At 34.8% G+C, this 17,920-nt stretch overlaps 1 protein-coding gene across 1 annotated transcript; it reads right to left on the bottom strand.

Moving 5' to 3' along the window:
• Positions 1-322: 322 nt before the first annotated feature.
• On the bottom strand, positions 323-17,660 carry LOC145330417 (ankyrin repeat domain-containing protein 55-like). Its single transcript, XM_080175054.1, has 12 exons — positions 17,628-17,660; positions 15,497-15,579; positions 14,745-14,868; positions 12,308-12,388; positions 11,424-11,506; positions 9,167-9,267; positions 7,960-8,134; positions 6,930-6,990; positions 6,225-6,278; positions 1,725-1,812; positions 1,256-1,373; positions 323-398 (listed from the first exon to the last, which is right to left on the bottom strand). The coding sequence occupies exons 1-12, from the start codon at positions 17,658-17,660 to the stop codon at positions 323-325; spliced, it is 1,077 nt and encodes a 358-aa protein (XP_080031180.1).
• Positions 17,661-17,920: the final 260 nt, after the last annotated feature.

Here is a 17,920-nt window from a genome sequence, read left to right as displayed (position 1 = left end):
ATCAGGATATTAAGTACAGAGCTTGATCTTTAAATCATTTTAGTGGTGATTTAGATCGGGGCGCGCCAAAATTTCAGCCAATCACAGCGCTCCATTTTAAAAATGCAGCGCTGTTATTGGCTGAAATTTTGGCGCGCCCCGATCTAAATCACCACTAAAATGATTTAAAGATCAAGCTCTGGTTTTTTCCAGGCACCACAGGTTTAGGCAAGGATCTCCCCCCCCCCCCCCTCCTATTTTCATTTGAATTCAATATCAAAAAGGGGTTGCTCGACATGCACTTGGTGGAAAAGCACCGTTTTTTTTTTTTAAATTTAGATTACTATCCTATATGAAGTGGCATCTGATCCTCGCCATTCTCGTACATCACTGCGTTCATATCCATGCTCAGAAAAAATCTAAAGTAACAGGATGTATGTCAGTGTGCACCAAAAGATTTTGTCAACCGATGGACCGATATGGTTCTTCATTGCAGTGAAGCTTCTCGTACGTCCAGCGAATGTTTTTAGCTATTTTAGGGGAAGATACCAACACCCTCCCAAGAAAATATGACTCCCCCCAAAAATTTTCTTTTTAATTTAAAATCAAAGGTTAAGGGTCTTCTTTATCCCCCCCCCCCTTCCTTCACTCAAGTGTTCTATATGCCTCAAGGGGGAGAGCTGCCAGTATAAGATATTTCGGCACTTTCACTCATACCTATAAATGGACCGATACCTTCCCCCCCCCCCTCCACTAAAAATTTCTCTAGCACAAAAAGACTTTTCGGGAATAGTCCCTTTCGTGACATGACATCGCACCTTAAAGGGCGAATTGTCGTATTTTTAAAATGGATTTTTATAGGTTATTTTAGGTTAGGTTAGGTTATATGGGTTAGGTGATTGCCCCACACGGTTAGGTAATTGGCGCCGCAGGGTTAGAGACCTCCGCAGGGGCTAGAAATAGGAGGAAATCTACTGTGAAAAATACGAAGAATCGCCCCTTAAGGTGCGATGTCACGAAAGGGACTATACCCGACTTTTCTAACCCTTATGTAACAAAACCTAACATAAAAAAAATTAAAAATACTTGGTTTGTTTGTGATTCGTAAGCAAAGATCTATACATAATCTTTATATGATTCTTTGGAGGTTTAGTTTTAACGTCTTTAGTATCAATAACGATCGAATATTGCATGAGCAAAGATGTAAATTAGTAAATTAAAAAGTTGTTGGTCATAGTTAGTCATAGAGTAGCAGCGCTATCAATAAAAATTTTACCTTATAAGGTCTTTTCTCTCTGACTTGAATGCATCATGGAAAGGCATATTTCCCTTGTGATTTCTTATCCACAGATTAGCATGGCTTTGACTCAGTAGGAAGATTGTGTCAAGTTGGCCTGGTGAATATTTGGTGAATCACAAATAAGTTAGGCCATGGAATATTTTTTCTAACAATTAGACATCTATGTATCTGTCAATCTGTATGTCTGTCTACATATCTATCTATTTATATATACAAATCTATCTTTATGTCTGTCATTCTCTCTCTGTCTGTCTGTCTTTATGTCTGTCTATCTATCTTCCCATATGCCTTACTGTCAGTCAGTCTGTCAGTCTGTCTGTCAATCTGTCTTTCTGTCTGTTTGTCTTTCTGTCTGTCTGTCTATCTATATATCTCTCTTTCCCGTCTTTCTTTCTGCCTGTCTGTTTGTCTGTCTGTCTGTTTGTCTATCTATCTATCTTTCTACCTTTAGCAGCCCCTGCATGTGCAGGTGTTCTTCCTCGTTTATCCTGTTCATTAAGATTAGCACCATAGTCTATCAAAATCTTTACTACCTAGAAAATAAACAATGATAATTTTGGGGTCAAATGTGATAAAAAGGTTGAAATGAACTGTTTTAGAAGATTTGCATAGCAAATGTTAATAGAAAAAACTTTGAGTGTGCAAATTTAAAATACCCCCCCCAAAAAAACTGCCCTTCACCCCCTACCCCTAAAATTTTAGTGAGGCAAACTGATTTTAGCGGGGCAAACTGATTAAAGTGAGGCAAAGTTTTTTAAGAATTCACCTCAGGTATTTTTTTTTATATTTCATACCCTTTTTGTTTTTATCCCCACTCTTTTCCATTTCCTTCCTTCCCCTTAAATAAAAAGCTTTGGCGTCTTTGTAAAAAATAAGCATAATATACTAATATAACCAAAAATAATTTAGCTGTTAATCTTAAAAAGTGTCTCAAAAATCAGCCATGTGACGTCATAAAAATGAGGGATTATCCATCACTTTTTTAGGGGTTTTCTTTCCCAATTCTCCTATCATCTATGACGTCACATGGCTGATTTTTGAAACACTTATATATTAGCGTTGAATAGAGACTAAGTTTTATAGAATACTCGTGAAATGTAAAAATGACCTCTGAGTAACCAAGAGCAACTCTATCTATCTAAAAATGACCTCTGTGGAACCCGGTATTAGTGTCTTAGAAATCATCTTAGTGACGTAACTAAAAACGAGGGATTAGAGGGGAGGTGGGAAAGGTAACCCCTAAAAAAGAGATGGATAATAGAGGTGATTGATAATTGATAATTGATAAAGAAAATGTAGGAAATAATTTATACTCTCTGTACTTTCTACCATAGATTAATTAATTTGTATTTTCTAGACAAGGATGACAACATCCATAAAAACGAAGCACAAAAATCAGAAGGTAGAACAAACGCACAATAGCTAGAGTGTCAGAACTTAATAAGCAGAATATTAATTTTGAAGTCTAAATGAAATTGCACATAAATTTGAAATCAATAGTATAATTCTAATATGTCTAATAAATGTTGTCAAAAAAAGGTTGAAAAAAGTCTGCATATTTGATTAAATTTTTCTTAAAATCCGCATATTATGTTGATAAAAACTATAATGTATTATCACTAGCAGTAACATCACTAGAAGCTTTTAGGGTGGTAAGGGGGAAAGTTCATTCTTCCAATTTTCAATTTAAGTTTTAAAATAAAGAAGTAAAATTGCGGAGATGGTACTTTTTTTCTAGGTGTTATTTTTTTTGGAGAGTGGAGAGCCCTCTTCCTAAATAGTTATAAACTTCTCTATACCTATAATAAGCTTCACTGTAAAGAAGAACCCTTTAGGTTCAGCGGTTAACAAGATCCGTTGCTACAGTCAAAAAAAGCTTAGCTTACTAATTTATATAATAGGATATAATAAAGTAACAGGATGTCTGTTTGTCTGTCTCTTTGTCTGTTTGTTTGTCTTTTTCTTTTAAAATCTAGAAAAATAAATTGGTTTATTAAATTGGACTCTCTCTTCCTCAAGTGCCCCAAGAGGCCTCTAAGGCGTAGCCGCTAGTAATAGGATACAGTAACAAAATGCTAATCCTTATATCAAAGTAAAAGAATGTTTGTGTGTGTGTGTCTATTTATATGGAAGGATCTTCCTAACTAATATGCTTCTCCTTTGCAGGGACATAGGTCATAGGTCATGGGAAGGTTTATAACTATTTTAGGATAGGGTACCTGCACCCTCACGCGCTTAGAAAAAAAACCACCAACATTTTTTAAATTTTTTTCTTTTAAAACTAAATTGTCCTTTTAAGTATATCTGTCAGACAGACAGACAATAAATATATGGAGCAGATCTGTATAAATATAAGGTATCTTGACTAAAACTTACAGCTGGCTATCTAAAAAAGCAGTCATGAAAATAACATTTCTCCAACAATAAGGTTTTTTAAGCATGACCGACAGTCAGACAGACAAAATAATGTATAGAGTAGATGCAGGGGGGGGGGGAAGTGGTGATTACTTGAGGGCACCCTCAAATTTTGGAAGTCGTTAAGTAGATGCACATATATCTTGGGTATAGTCCCTTTCATGACAATGCCTCTTAAGGGACGTTTCTTGGTATTTTCACAGTAGATTTTATCCTATTTCTAGCCACTGCGGGGGGGGGGGGGCTCTATCCATGCAGGGCCATTTTCCTAACCCTGCAGGGCAATCACCTAACCTAACCTAAAATAATCCATCAAAAGCTACTGTAAAAAAAATACATTAAAACACCCCTTAAAAGACATTTTCACTAAAAATTTCAGTTGTCTTTCTTCAATAGCAGCCAAAAAAACACACAAAGCATGTTTTAAATGGACGTACTGACTTTCTGTTAACAATGATAGAGTTGCTTTCTAAATTATACCTAACTGTCATAGGAATCATCATGAAGAGTTTGAAATTGATAGGATAATTCTAACATGTCTTGTTTAATAATCTAAAATCAATTAATAATTTTATCTAATTTCAATTTATCTATGAAATAAATGTAAAGCTGTACAGGTTAAGGCTACTATCTGACTCAATACATTTCTTTTTCTCCTCTTTTTAGCAACCGAATGAAAGTAATTCTTTTCAATGCCAGATAATTATAAGAATTGGTAACATTTGCTTAGATAATTATTTTATAAAAACATAGCAAAAAAAAATAATAACCGTATCATAATACAGGTATTAAATATTATATACAAACAATAAAATTGAATATGAATAAAAATTAAGGATAGATCAATCAAATAATAATTATGTACAGTGTCAAAGGACTAAACAATCTTGTGAAAGGTAATATAACTTATGCATTTTAAAAAGATATTTGTTAAATAGACTGATTATTTAAAGACATATTTGTTAAATATGTTGCTCTAGTGGATATCATTACCCTTGTTAGAATGTACCATTCATAAAGAAGGTTATTTTTTAATGGCAAAACTGTTTAAGCTAGCTTTTTTAACAATTACGTTCAAATTCCGTTAAATTTATTGATATAAATAATCTAATAATTGATTGTTTTGTTTTTATTTGTAATTGTCTTTTTTATATATACATTATTATGCTTAATTAAAAATTTCTGATAAACATCTCATTATATTTAAAGAAAAATTAGCTGTCTCTAAATTTAATATAGAAATAAAATTATTATGGAAAATCAATTGATTTTTCATGGTAACAGGTATAAGTTATAAAATACAGACGATTTTATAGATGTAATCTTGAAAAGATAGCTTTAATTTAAAATGATAAATATGCGTTATTTTTACCAAAAACTAGACAAAACCCTTTTTTGTTGTTGTTGATAGCAATATCTTATTTCTTTACTCTCGTTTATATATAGTTTTAACCTAATATCTTTTGATTTAATTGTTATTGGTTTGAAATTTTGACTAAAAAGCTGGCTTAAAAATAGCTCATATGTGATAAAATATATAGCATTTTGGCTAACTTATGAGGTGTTTATACAATAAGTATAATTATAAAAGCAAATATTTGAAAATTATTCAAAATCATTCAATGTTTAATGTAAGATTAAGCCAATTATTAATCACGAAATTACATATAGGTTTTTTATTATTTTGCTAAATAATCTATAAAATATTTACACATTGTAAGTCAACTCTTGAGTTATGTAAGAAGTACAATATCAGCTGATAGATCTTATTTCAATTTTGAAAGATAATTTTATAAAAAAAAATAAAAAAAAGTTGATTTTGTTTTTTAAAAGTGAGCAAAAATAATGTAGAATTTTTAGAAATATTTTTAATATCTTTTAAAAGCACAAAAAATCTTGATTTCAGGCCTTTATTAACAATTCTTAAAAATCCTAGTAGTATCGACACATCCTATTTTTTTTACGTCACTAAGATAATTTCTAAGACACTAATACCGGGTTCCCTCTGTGTAACCAAGAGCAACTCTATCTATCTATCTATCTAAAAATGACCTCTGTGTAACCAAGAGCAACTCTATCTATCTATCTATCTAAAAATGACCTCTGTGTAACCAAGAGCAACTCTATCTATCTATCTATGTAAAAATGACCTCTGTGTAACCAAGAGCAACTCTATCTATCTATCTATTTGAAAATGACCTCTGTGTAACCAAGAGCAACTCTATCTATCTATCTATCTAAAAATGACCTCTGTGTAACCAAGAGCAACTCTATCTATCTATCTATCTAAAAATGACCTCTGTGTAACCAAGAGCAACTCTATCTATCTATCTATGTAAAAATGACCTCTGTGTAACCAAGAGCAACTCTATCTATCTATCTATATAAAAATGACCTCTGTGTAACCAAGAGCAACTCTATCTATGTAAAAATGACCTCTGTGTAACCAAGAGCAACTCTATCTATCTATCTATGTAAAAATGACCTCTGTGTAACCAAGAGCAACTCTATCTATCTATCTAAAAATGACCTCTGTGTAACCAAGAGCTACTCCGTATACCAATGGCGTGCACCCACTGAAGTCCTAAAAATAGACACAATAATAAAAGAGAATATTAGGGTTTGGCCGGATACCGGATATCCGGCTGAATTATAATGCCGGTAATTTGCAGGATATGGGGCCATTTTTATCAATATTCGGCCCAACCCTAGAGAATATAAAACATCTTTTACATAAGGTTAAAACATTTCAAAATTTTTTAAAAATAAATTATAAAATCATCCTTATATAAAATCAAACGCTAACCGCTGAACCGAAACAGTTTTGCTTTACAGTGTAGCTTGTCATAGATGCTGGAAGATTTATATCTTTTCCTTTCCCTGTTAAAATCTAAAAATGAAAGTGGTGGAAGGTCGTTTCTCCTACCCCCCGTACTCCAAGAGGGCTCCTGGAGGGTAGCCTCTAGATTACACTAAATCAATAAAGAAATTATAATTTTATATCAATCTTTATAAGGACGGACAGACATAATAACAAACCCAATTATAGAGTAGCTACACTGATACAATAACTGTAGCTGGACAGAGCGTCTCAAAAATCAGCCATGTGACGTCATGTAAATGAGAGAGATGAGGGGAGAATTGGGAAAGAAAACCTCTAAAAAGAGATGGATTTTATGACGTTACATGGCTGATTTTTGGGGACATTTTGTCCAGCTACAAAAACTAATAATACCTTACAATGAACGTCAGCATTACACAGCATTACAAGATCTTTCACACAGTCGGCATGACCTCTGGTATTTTAAGCAATTTATTAGGAACATTTGCACTATAATTGTAAATCTTGAAATAGAATAATAAAAGGACAATTATACTTTTAGGTAGCGGAGAAATTTGATATTTTTAAAAGCTTTTCAAAATTCCAAATTTTGCATGGTGATTCCTATAGTGGTTAGGTAGGATTTAGGAAGCGTAGCAATTCTATAATCGTTGCTAGAATGTCCGTACGTCCATTTTAAGCATGTTGATTCTTAACTTTTTTACCAACAAATTTTTAAGTGATAAAATTAGGGTTGGGCCGGATACTTTTTTGGCCGGATACCGGATATCCGGCTGATTTATAATGCCGGATATCCGATTCCGGCCGGATATCTGGTCAACGTTCGATATCCGGCAAATTACCGGATATCCGGCCGGATAACCGGATATCCGGCGTCAAGAATCAGCCGGATTTCCTGTAACCGGATAGTTTTAATATCCGGTATCCGGCCGGATATTGAAAATGGCCGGATATCCGGCCGGATAACCGGCCAAACCGGATATCCGGCCCAACCCTAGATAAAATCATCTAATTGTTCTGATTTTTGAAATACTGATTCCCAGGACAATAAAGTACACTTTTAAAAGCGAAGTATCTCTATAATCAAGTTCTAAAAATGTAAGTATGTCCCTAAACAATATCCTGTATTTAAGAAGTTTTTCAGCAAATTTACTTACAATTCTGTTTCAACTTTTATACATTTATATCCTGATTATTTAGTTCGGACACTCTACAAGTGTTAATGTTCGTTTTTCCTACCGTTTCAGAGCTTCGCTTTTATGGATGTTGTCAACCTTATTTTTGTAAAAAGTAGCATTTTTGGTAAACCATTGGCTTTGCCTCTAGCCTATAGAGGGTTAGCACCCAAAATAGTTTATTTGAAAGATGGTAATATTTTTACTTATTGCATAATCTAAAACTTCACTGTACCAAGTGGAATGACCTATCCATAATTATAGTTTTATAAAATGGTTTTTCTTGGAAATTATAAATCCTATGTGCGTATAAAATTGCTGAATTCCTAGAAGCCGCGCAGTGGAGAGCGGTCAGACCATTGCGGTCAACTTTAGTGATATCAGCTCCCCGATTTATCAAGGCCAACAGCGCATCAGTAGAACCTGGAATAAAAAGCAGGGCTTGGCAGCTGCGCGTCAGTCGCGACGAAGACTCAAATTTAAACCCGTTTGAATGCTTTGAAAAATTGTTTGAAAAGCTGGATTGCATTTTTTGCGTCAGATTTAGACTTTTAAATGATTTTACTATTGTAAAAGGTTGATTTTCCTGAGGCTTACAGGTGGCTGACGCGCATCTGTCGAGCCCAGATAAAAAGTGGGAGGGAGGGGTCATTTAAATGTAAAGTCTGCAGCTTTTTCTATCCCATTTTTTATTGTAAATGATACAACAAATTAACATTTGAAATCTGGTTATTACTTATAACTGCATGAGAGTTATTTTTTAAATCTCCATCCTGGTGGATACAGGATGCCAGACAACCTGACTGGGTTAACCAGGAAGTGCTGGAAAGTGTCAGGTGTGACGTCTTTTTAAGGGGTGTCCTTTCCCACTTCACCTCTCATCCCTCCTTTGTTGTGACGTCACATATGACTTTTTTCAGCGCTTCTTATTCAGTTAAGTATTAAAAATTATTTTTTCGACTTCAAAGCATTTTATTATGCCAAAAATAGTATAATATGATAGACTAAACAAAACAATATGATATATAGGTGTCCAAGTCAATTTCATGTACCAGGTATAATTTTTCATGTACTGACTCTCCAAATCTCCAACAATTTCTGATTGACTCCTGTTAAATCTGCCATAGATTATCCGCCAACCGCCTGCCTGTTAAGGGCTCATTGCATGATATACCTGCAGATTCTGCCCGTTGCATACCTGCAGATTGGATACCCCCCCCCCTTGTCTACATACCTGTAGATTGGATCTTCCCACCCCTATCTACATACCTGCAGATTGGATATTCTCCACCTCCTTGTCTACATACCTGCAGATTGGATCTCCCCCCCCCCCTTGTCTACATACCTGCAGATTGGATATCCCCCCCCCCCTTGTCTACATACCTACAGATTGGAACTTCCCACCCCTATCTACTTACCTTCAGATTTGATATCCCCCCCCCCTTGTCTATATACCTGCAGAAGCTGCCCATTGCAGGGGTGATCTCCCCACCCCGTCCTCTACATCAGCGTTTACTCCGAAGGACAATAGTTTTCTCAAGCAGACAAGGCCAATCCTTAAATTTTAAGAATGTTATGATATTAATTTATAACTAATAAAATATTTAAGTTAAAAGTTGAAAAGTATCCGACATTAAATTGTTCATCGTATTACTATATCTAACATCTATACTCAATAATTGTGTAAATTTTTTTAAGCAAAGCTTTTCTATGACTAGGGTCGGTCCGTCCGTCCGTTCGAATAGTTTTTTTTTCGTTAATTTAGGCATGTTAGAATTGTCCTATCGATTTTAAACTTTGCATGATGATTCCTGTAGTAGTTAGGTACGATTTAGAAAGCATAGCAACTCTATAATCGTTACCAAAATGTCCGTACGTCCATTTTAAACATGTTGATTTAAACTTTTTAATGACAATTTTTCATATGATATAATCATCCGATTGTTCTGATATTTGGAGTACTGATTCCTATTACAATAAGGTACAATATTATAAGCGAAGAATCTCTATATCAAGTCCTTAAAATGTAAGTATTATATAGTAAATAGTAGTAAATATTTTTTACGGCAACAGCAGCCGGCGGTCAGCGGGTAACCGGCCATATAATAACACCAGATTATGAGGATTTTTTTGCTACTTAAATATCCGGTTATCCGGCATTTGAAATCAGCCGGATATCCAGTAACCGGCTAAATGTGTATCCGACAGGACTGACTGACTGACAAAGTAAATTACATACTTGATATTCATTGGTATAGGGAACATTCAAACAAAAACTTCTACCTTGAATAGCAGCTGAGAAAAACAACTTTAATGAACGACTGAGTGACGGACTAACTGACATACGGACGGACAGGCTAAGTGAATAACAGAATAGCTTCGCTACAGAAATTTTTACAAATAAATTTAAATTCCATGTTATAAAGAAAACTAAGTTTTATTTGCTAATAAGGACATGAGGAGTTTAAATATTAGATGATGCTTAATATTTGGATAATCCTACAATAAAATATATATAAAACAAGGGTGACAACATCCATAAAATCGAAGCTCTGAAATGATATGACAGACGAACATTAACTTTTGTTGAGTGTCAGAACTAAATATACAAAATATGAAAATATAAGGTTTGACAAAAATATATGTAATTTTTTTTGCAAACTTCTTAAATGCAGAATACTGTTTGAGGACTTACTGACATTTTTAGGACTTTATTATAGAGTTGCTTCGCTTATAATATTGTACCTTATTGTAATAAGAATCAGTAATCAAAAAATCAGATCAATCGGATGATTATATCATATAAAAAATTGTTATTAAAAAAGTAAAAAAATAAACATGTTTAAAATGTTCGTACGGACATTCTTGTAATGATTATAAAGTTGCTACGCTTTCTAAACTGTACCTTAATACTACAGGAATCATCATGCAAAGTTTGGAATCGATAGGACAATTCAAACCTGTTTAAATTAACGAAAAAAGCTATCCGTTTGTGACGGACGGACGGACGGACGTACCGACCCTAATTGTAGAAAAGCTTCGTTTTTAAAAACATTTATGCAATATTTTCATCCTAGAATGGTATTTAATGTTTTTTTACACACACACTGGTATAAAACTTCACTCTATAGCTAGCAGGATCTGCTGTTTTTACAGGTAGTATGATGAAGTAATAATTGTAATTTTTTTTTGGATGTTTGTTAGATGCATAAGAAATTATAAGAAGGATCTCGGTTACCGCTGAACCGATCGGGTTCTCCTTAATAGGGTAGCTTCTTATAGACCAGGGAAGGTTTAAAACTATTTTGGGAAAGGGTACCACCCTCCCAAGAGAAATCGCCCCTAGAAAAAATTCCCCCCCACAAATTATTTTTTTCATTTTTATAAAACTAAAGTGTGGTTTCTTTGGCAACCCCCCCCCCCCACCTCCTAATTTTTTTACTTTTTTAAAATCTAAATTAAAAAAGGGTTTTAGGATTCAACTCCCCTCAACTGCCATAGAGGAAGATTAGGGGCGAAGCCGCTAGTCATATTATATAAAGTAGTAAGCTTTTTATTGTCTGTATCGAGGATCTCGCTAACCGCTGAATAGATATGGTTCTCCTTAACAGTAAAGCTTCTTAAAGGTCAAGGGAATTTTTAAAACTATTTTTAACCGCCCCCCCCCCATGATTCCATAGAGGCCTCTTGGGGCATAGAAATATATGATAACCTGTGATTGTTTTCTTGAAATGGATTGCACATTTGAGCGGCATAATGTATAGGATGGGCTCCGTGGTTGTCTTGTACTGAAACCTACAATAATGTATAGGATGGGCTCCATGGTTGTCTTGTACTGAAACCTACAATAATGTATAGTATGAGCTCCATGGTTGTCTTGTACTGAAACCTACAATAGTGTATAGTATGGACTCCATGGTTGTCTTGTACTGAAACCTACAATAATGTATAGTATGGGCTCCGTGGTTGTCTTGTACTGAAACCTAAAATGGATTTATTATCACTTGGATCTTACACCAGATTATCATACACTCTAATAAAGTAAAACTTGTAGCGGGCTAAAATAACGATATCTTCTCTGCACCGCCATTCCTGGACTACTGGATGAACGAACTGGCCTATGAATATGAATAGAAATAGCAACATAAATTGAAAAATTTGCCCCAGTCATGATATCCACGTATATTCTACATCCATTATAACAACAAAAGAAATAATTGCTTATAACAATTCTTAATCATTGACAAATTTACAACAAAACAGTTTTTGTCACTTTGGGTATTAATTAAAAAATTCAAAGATTTCTAATATTTTATTTCATGGTTAAATGCCTAACACTGAGCTGCAATTTGAGTCATTTAGCGTTGCCACTGCCAGTGCTGCCAATAAAACATGGACCTTTTAATCAAAATGGAAGTGGTGACAAAATTACTTCTGCCACTGAGCAGGTGGGTGTTTCCCGACTCACCTAGGTATAACAAGGACGTCTAAAGGAGGGGGGGGGGGTATTAAGAGGTTCCCTTCCTAAAAGAACCTCTCTTTCCCCATCCCCCCCCCAAAAAAAAAAAAGCTTAGACGTCCTTAAGATATGAGTACCTGTGCACCCGCCATGAATAGAGCATCTAGAACTTCTGTTTTACCACAAACAACTGCCCAATGAAACAGAGAATGTCCATCCTACAAAACACAAAAATAAAGCTTTTTAGGTTATACAGTACAAGTGAACAATGAGAGGCCAATACACAGACTAAATTACCAATATCAGGTCAGTATACATTTAAATTGGTCAATGGTAGGCCATTATGACGTCATTTTTAAAAGCGAAGCTTTTCTATAATTAGGGTCGGTCCGTACGTCCGTCCGTCCGAGATAGATATCTTTTATTCGTTAATTTAGGCATGTTAGAATTGTCCTATCGATTTCAAACTTGATGATTACTGTAGTAGTTAGGTACGATTTAGAAAGCGTAGCAACTCTATAATCATTACCAGAATGTCCGTACGTTCATTTTAAACATGTTGATTTTTCTACTTTTTTAAAAGCAAATTTTTATGTGAACTAATTATCCGTTTGATCTGATTTTTGGTATATTGATTCCTGTGACAACAAAGAACAATATTATAAGCGAAGCAACTCTATAATCAAGTCCTAAAAATGTAAGTATGTCCATAAACATTATCCTGTATCAAGCAGTTTTTCAACAAATTTACATACAATTTTGCGTCGACTCTTATACTTTTATATTCTGATTATTCAGTTCAGACACTATACAGGTGTTAATGTCCGTTTGTCCTACCGTTTCAGTGCTTCGCTTTTATGGATGTTGTCATCCTTGTTATAAATAGCTTCCACAAAAATATTTTTGAAATATGAATTCATAATTTGATTTTGTTTAAGGAAATATGTTTGGTTTTAAGAATTTGATTATAAATATGCTTTTCTAATACAATCGTGCCTGGTTGTCATAGGAATGATTTTAAAAAAGGATGATTATATTATACCTAACTGTTACAAGAACCATCAACATTTCGAAATAGACGAACGTACAGACCATATTCATAGAAATATTCGCTTTAAAAAAATCAAAACAAATATTAGTCAATAATGTAATTGAATCATGACCACTCAATTCCATGTCATCGACATAATTTTCTAATTATATTTTGATGGCTTTACTATCATTTGACCAAGTATGTTTGTATGTCTACCTAGTTATTTGTCACTGACAGTCACTTTCATTTAACATTTTAATATTTGCATCAATAGGTAATTTTTTCTCTTCTTTTGATTTTTTCCTAGGACATGTGCACATTAAGATATATAAGTTTTCCGGAATTTTAATGTTAGGGGGAGATTTGAAGTCCGCATCAAATTTTAAGGATTTTTTTTTTATAAAATTCGTTTTTTGTAAAATTCTTTATCTAAAAGCGGAAATGCATTTTAAGTTACTTAATTTTGACCAATAGGATAGGTGGATTTTAAACTACCTGCGCTCTAATTGGTTGAAAGATGTACGCCATCCAATCAGAGCGCAGATTTTTTAAATCTACCAACCACAGATGCCAAAATTAATTAACTTAAATTGCATTTCCGCTTTTAGATAAAGAATTATAGAAAAAACGAATTTTATAAAAAATCCTCAAAATTTGATGCAGATTTCAAATCTCCCCCTAACTTTAAAGTTCCGGAAAACTTATATATCTTAATGTACATCTAATAAATACAATGTTTTGTACGTCCTTCTGTCGGTCATGCTTGAAATATCCCCTCTCTTTCATTTCCTTGTTATGACAATTGAACATTTGTTTTTAACTCATTAAGTCCGTATGGTAATTCCATAATTTTTTATGCTTCGCTGCTCATGGAAGTTGTCATCCTTTTGTTCTAACTTTTGTCTATTCATCTAGGGACATAATTGTCCTTGTTTAAAATTATTTATCGCATTGTAATACAGACAGCAATCCGCAGAAATTAAATCAAATGACAACATCCAAAAAAGCGAAGCTCTCAAACGGTAGGACAAACGGACATTAACACTTGTATAGTGTCAGAACTGAATAAGCAGAATGTAAATGTATAAGAGTCGAAGCCAAATTGTATGTAAATTTGTTGAAAAATGCTTGATACAGAATAATGTTTATGGACATACTTACGTTTTTAGGACTTGATTACAGAGTTGTTTCGCTTTATAATATTGTATTATGCAAAGTTTGAAATCGATTTACAATTCTAACATGCCTAAATTAACAAAAAAAGCTATCCGTTATGGACGGACGGGCCAACCCTAATTACCCTAATTATAGAAAAGCTTCGCTTTTAAAAATTATTATAGTAAAACCAGTTGTGTTTGCCCCCCGAGGGACTGAAGGCCCGAATTAATTTAAGAACTGGTATTAATTTTATTGTTTTTACTTGATATTTATAGAAAATTGTCTGTAATACGATGCTGAACATGATTTCTCAGTATGACAGAGAAACATCTCTTATCCAGTGGATATTATTTGGTTTCAATGCAATACTATAAAACACCCACCTTGTCAACTGTCATAATATCAGCTTTGTGTGAGAGCAGGAACTTGATCATGGACAGGTTGCCGGTCATCACGCTCAGCTGCAGCGCTGTTATTCCATCATTGTCCTTCTTATCCAGTATACTCCTAAAATTAATCATTCCATGATTATTTAACCCTATTTCGGGGGGGGGGGAGTATTAAATCATCCCCCCTTCCCTAAAGAGTTTCGCCTATCATTTTATTTGTGTGAATGTAATGGTTACAAATTATCTTATAGTTTACAAAATAGCAAATAGGATAGTAGGGGGGGGGGTTAATGTTTATTCTTTCTTTTTACAGATATCATCACATCTCAATTGTTTTCAGTATCCAATATACAACTGCCTGTCGAACTGTTGTAGGTCATGCAACAAACGATTTTTTTTATTTTGAATGATTTAGTCTTTTTCTGACATTCTTAATATATTTTTTTCTCTTTTTCTTCTTCATTTTTTCATGGCTACCGAATATTTGCCAGATTTTTTTGCTTCCCTACTTATGATTGTTGTCATCCTTGTTTATACGCAATTATAGCCAATTAATTCCAATAGAAAATGCCACAAAATTTAATATTTTGTTGGAGTAAAGTTGGAGTAAAACTTTTTTTTTAGGTAACTTAAGGGGAGTGGGTAAGAAGGGGGGGGGGGGGGTTAATAAATAGAAGGGGGTTGTGGGGAAATTTTGTATTAAAATTTTTGTCAGGATCACATTTCCTTTTCCCTTGTTTTCCTACCTGTCACAGGCTATTATTTGATCAGCACATGTTGTATTTTGATTTTCTGCACAGTAATGCATGGCCGTCTTTCCTGTTCGGTCCTAATCAGTCATAATAGTTCAATAAGAATATATGTATCCTATTGCTAAAGTAACAGGATGTTTGTTTGTCTGTCCGTCCGTCCGTCTATCTGTCCGTCCCTCTGTCCGTCCGTCTGTTTGTCCCTTAAGATATCGGTAACCACTGAAACGATTGGATTCTACTCTTCAGATAATATACCTACTGATCCTATGGTGGTTTTAGGCAAATTTCTTGGGGGTTGTGAAACCCCCTCCCCCCACAAAATATCCCTCTCATTTTTTTGTTTAAAAATTAATTTGAAATTAGTGGTCGCATTACCAGAGAAACTTAATTCTTTTTTTGAATTACCTCTTGGGGCGAAGCCCCTATAGGCTAAGGGCGAATCCGCTAGTTATTATATAAAGTACTAAGCTTTTTTGTTTGGAGCAAAGGATCTTGCTAACCACCGAACCGATATGGTTCTCCTTTAGAGGGAAGCTTAGTATAGACCCTGAGATGGTTTTAGGCAATCCTTTTATATAATGTACTAAGCTTTTTTGTTTGGAGCAAAGGATCTTGCTAACCATTGAACCGATATGGTTCTACTTTAGAAGGAAGCTTTGTATATGCCCTGAGATGGTTTTAGGCAATTTAATTTCATAAATATATCTGGTTTTAGTTTTAAGCTATTTTTCTGCCCTTCCGTATCCCTTCGAACGAGAGCCCCTAAATGCTAGAGGCGCAGCCGCTAGTTTTCTAGTTATAAATAGTGATGTTTCTTAAAGGATCACATTGTATAAAAATTTCTGTAAAACTTACCTAAGCTTTGTTTATGAGATACACACTATTTAAAAATTTACGGGTATAGTCCCTTTCGTGGCAACGCCTCTTAAAGGGCGTTTCGTCGTAATTTCACAGTAGCTTTTCCCCTATTTCTAGCCCCTGCGGTTGGCTCTAATCCTGCGGGGCAATCACCTAACCTAACCTTTAATAACCTATCACAAGCTACTGTGAAAATACTACGAAACACCCCTAAAGAGGCGTTGCCACAAAAGGTACTATACCCAAATTTATTATTCATTTATATATTTATTGTACTATTCCTCGAAGTAAAGAATTTACGAGTATAGTCCCTTTCGTAGCAACACCTCTTAAAAGGACTCTCCACAGAAAAATCAACTTTAGATTTTTGAAAATCTAACCTGAAATTATTATTCTCTGTTCAATTTTAGGCATTTTTTGTTTTTGTGGCATCGCGATCGAAGCCCTTTGAAATTTTTTACCTCCTTTAAGTGAATCCTCCCGCCATTTAATTTGTGCTGCTTTAGTGATTTTTAGCTTCTATTTTTGCCGCCGTTGCCGCATTCATCGCCCTTCTCCGCCGCTACTTCGCTGTACGTCGCTTTTTCAGAAATTAAATGGAGGCTGGGGGTGTTGTGTATAGCTACGTACGCAATGTATAGCGGAGTAGCGGCGGAGAAGGGCGATGAATGCGGCAACTGCGGCAAAAGATAGTTATATTTGGCGGAGGCGAACACAAAATGGAGGCGGCAGGATTGTCCAGTCAAGGAAGAGGATAAATCGTAGAGCGGCCGGTTGCAATGGAGCAAATGTTCTTTAGCGGCAAACACATATTGAGTGGAGGAAAGTGTAGTATATATTGTTATAGCGGCAGTACAAATAGGCGGCGGACAAAATTTTCAAAGGGCTTCGATCGCGATGCCACAAAAACAAAAAATGCCTAAAATTGAACAGAGAATAATAGTTTCAGGTTAGATTTTCAAAAATCCAAAGTTGATTTTTCTGTGGAGAGTCCTTTTAAGAGGTGTTTCGTCATATTTTCACAGTAGCTTTTTCCCTATTTCTAGTCCCGCAGGGGGCTTTAACCCTGCGGGCTATCACCTAACCCAACTTAACCTAACCTAACCTAATAAAACCTATCAAAAGCCAATGTGAAATAAGACGAAACGCCCCTTAAGAGGCGTTGCCATGAAAGGGACTATACAAAAATTTGATTTTTATTTCTATTTTAATTGTACTATTCCTTGAAGTAAAGAATTGATGGTTTTCTTCTGAGAATTTCTCTGACCTCATGTTCGAGTCCTTGTTGACAAGCTGACATCAGGCTGGTTATTCCTTCCTATGCAAAATACAGGGCTCAGCTGCCGCATAACAGCCGTGACTAAGCGTCAAATTGAAACCAGTTTAATGACTTTGTGATTAAAAATAGGGAGTGCAATTTTTGGGTCAGGTTTAGACTTCTAGTTGGTTTTTAAAATTGTAAAAGGATGATTTCCTTGAGGCTCACAGGCAGCTGACGCACGGCTGACGAGCCCTGGCAAAGCACAGCAACAAGCACAGCAAAAACATTTGATGAAAGCT

This window comes from Acartia tonsa, chromosome 10 (genome assembly GCF_053477335.1).
Source record: "Acartia tonsa isolate MP-2025a chromosome 10, ASM5347733v1, whole genome shotgun sequence".
Taxonomy (NCBI): domain Eukaryota; kingdom Metazoa; phylum Arthropoda; class Copepoda; order Calanoida; family Acartiidae; genus Acartia; species Acartia tonsa.
Note: the sequence above shows the minus strand (reverse complement) of the source record. Positions and strands in the feature narration are given on the sequence as shown.

What these genes read in the sequence shown, in the direction of transcription:
- LOC145330417 (XM_080175054.1), bottom strand. Translation starts at nt 17,660, where the DNA reads ATGTCAGCTTGTCAACAAGGACTCGAACATGAG. An exon ending in TATTCATGGCGGGTGCACAG is followed by an intron (nt 11,507 to 12,307) that starts GTACTCATATCT and finishes ACATTATTGTAG; the next exon opens with GTTTCAGTACAAGACAACCA. An exon ending in ACATGCAGGGGCTGCTAAAG is followed by an intron (nt 1,374 to 1,724) that starts GTAGAAAGATAG and finishes AATATTCACCAG; the next exon opens with GCCAACTTGACACAATCTTC.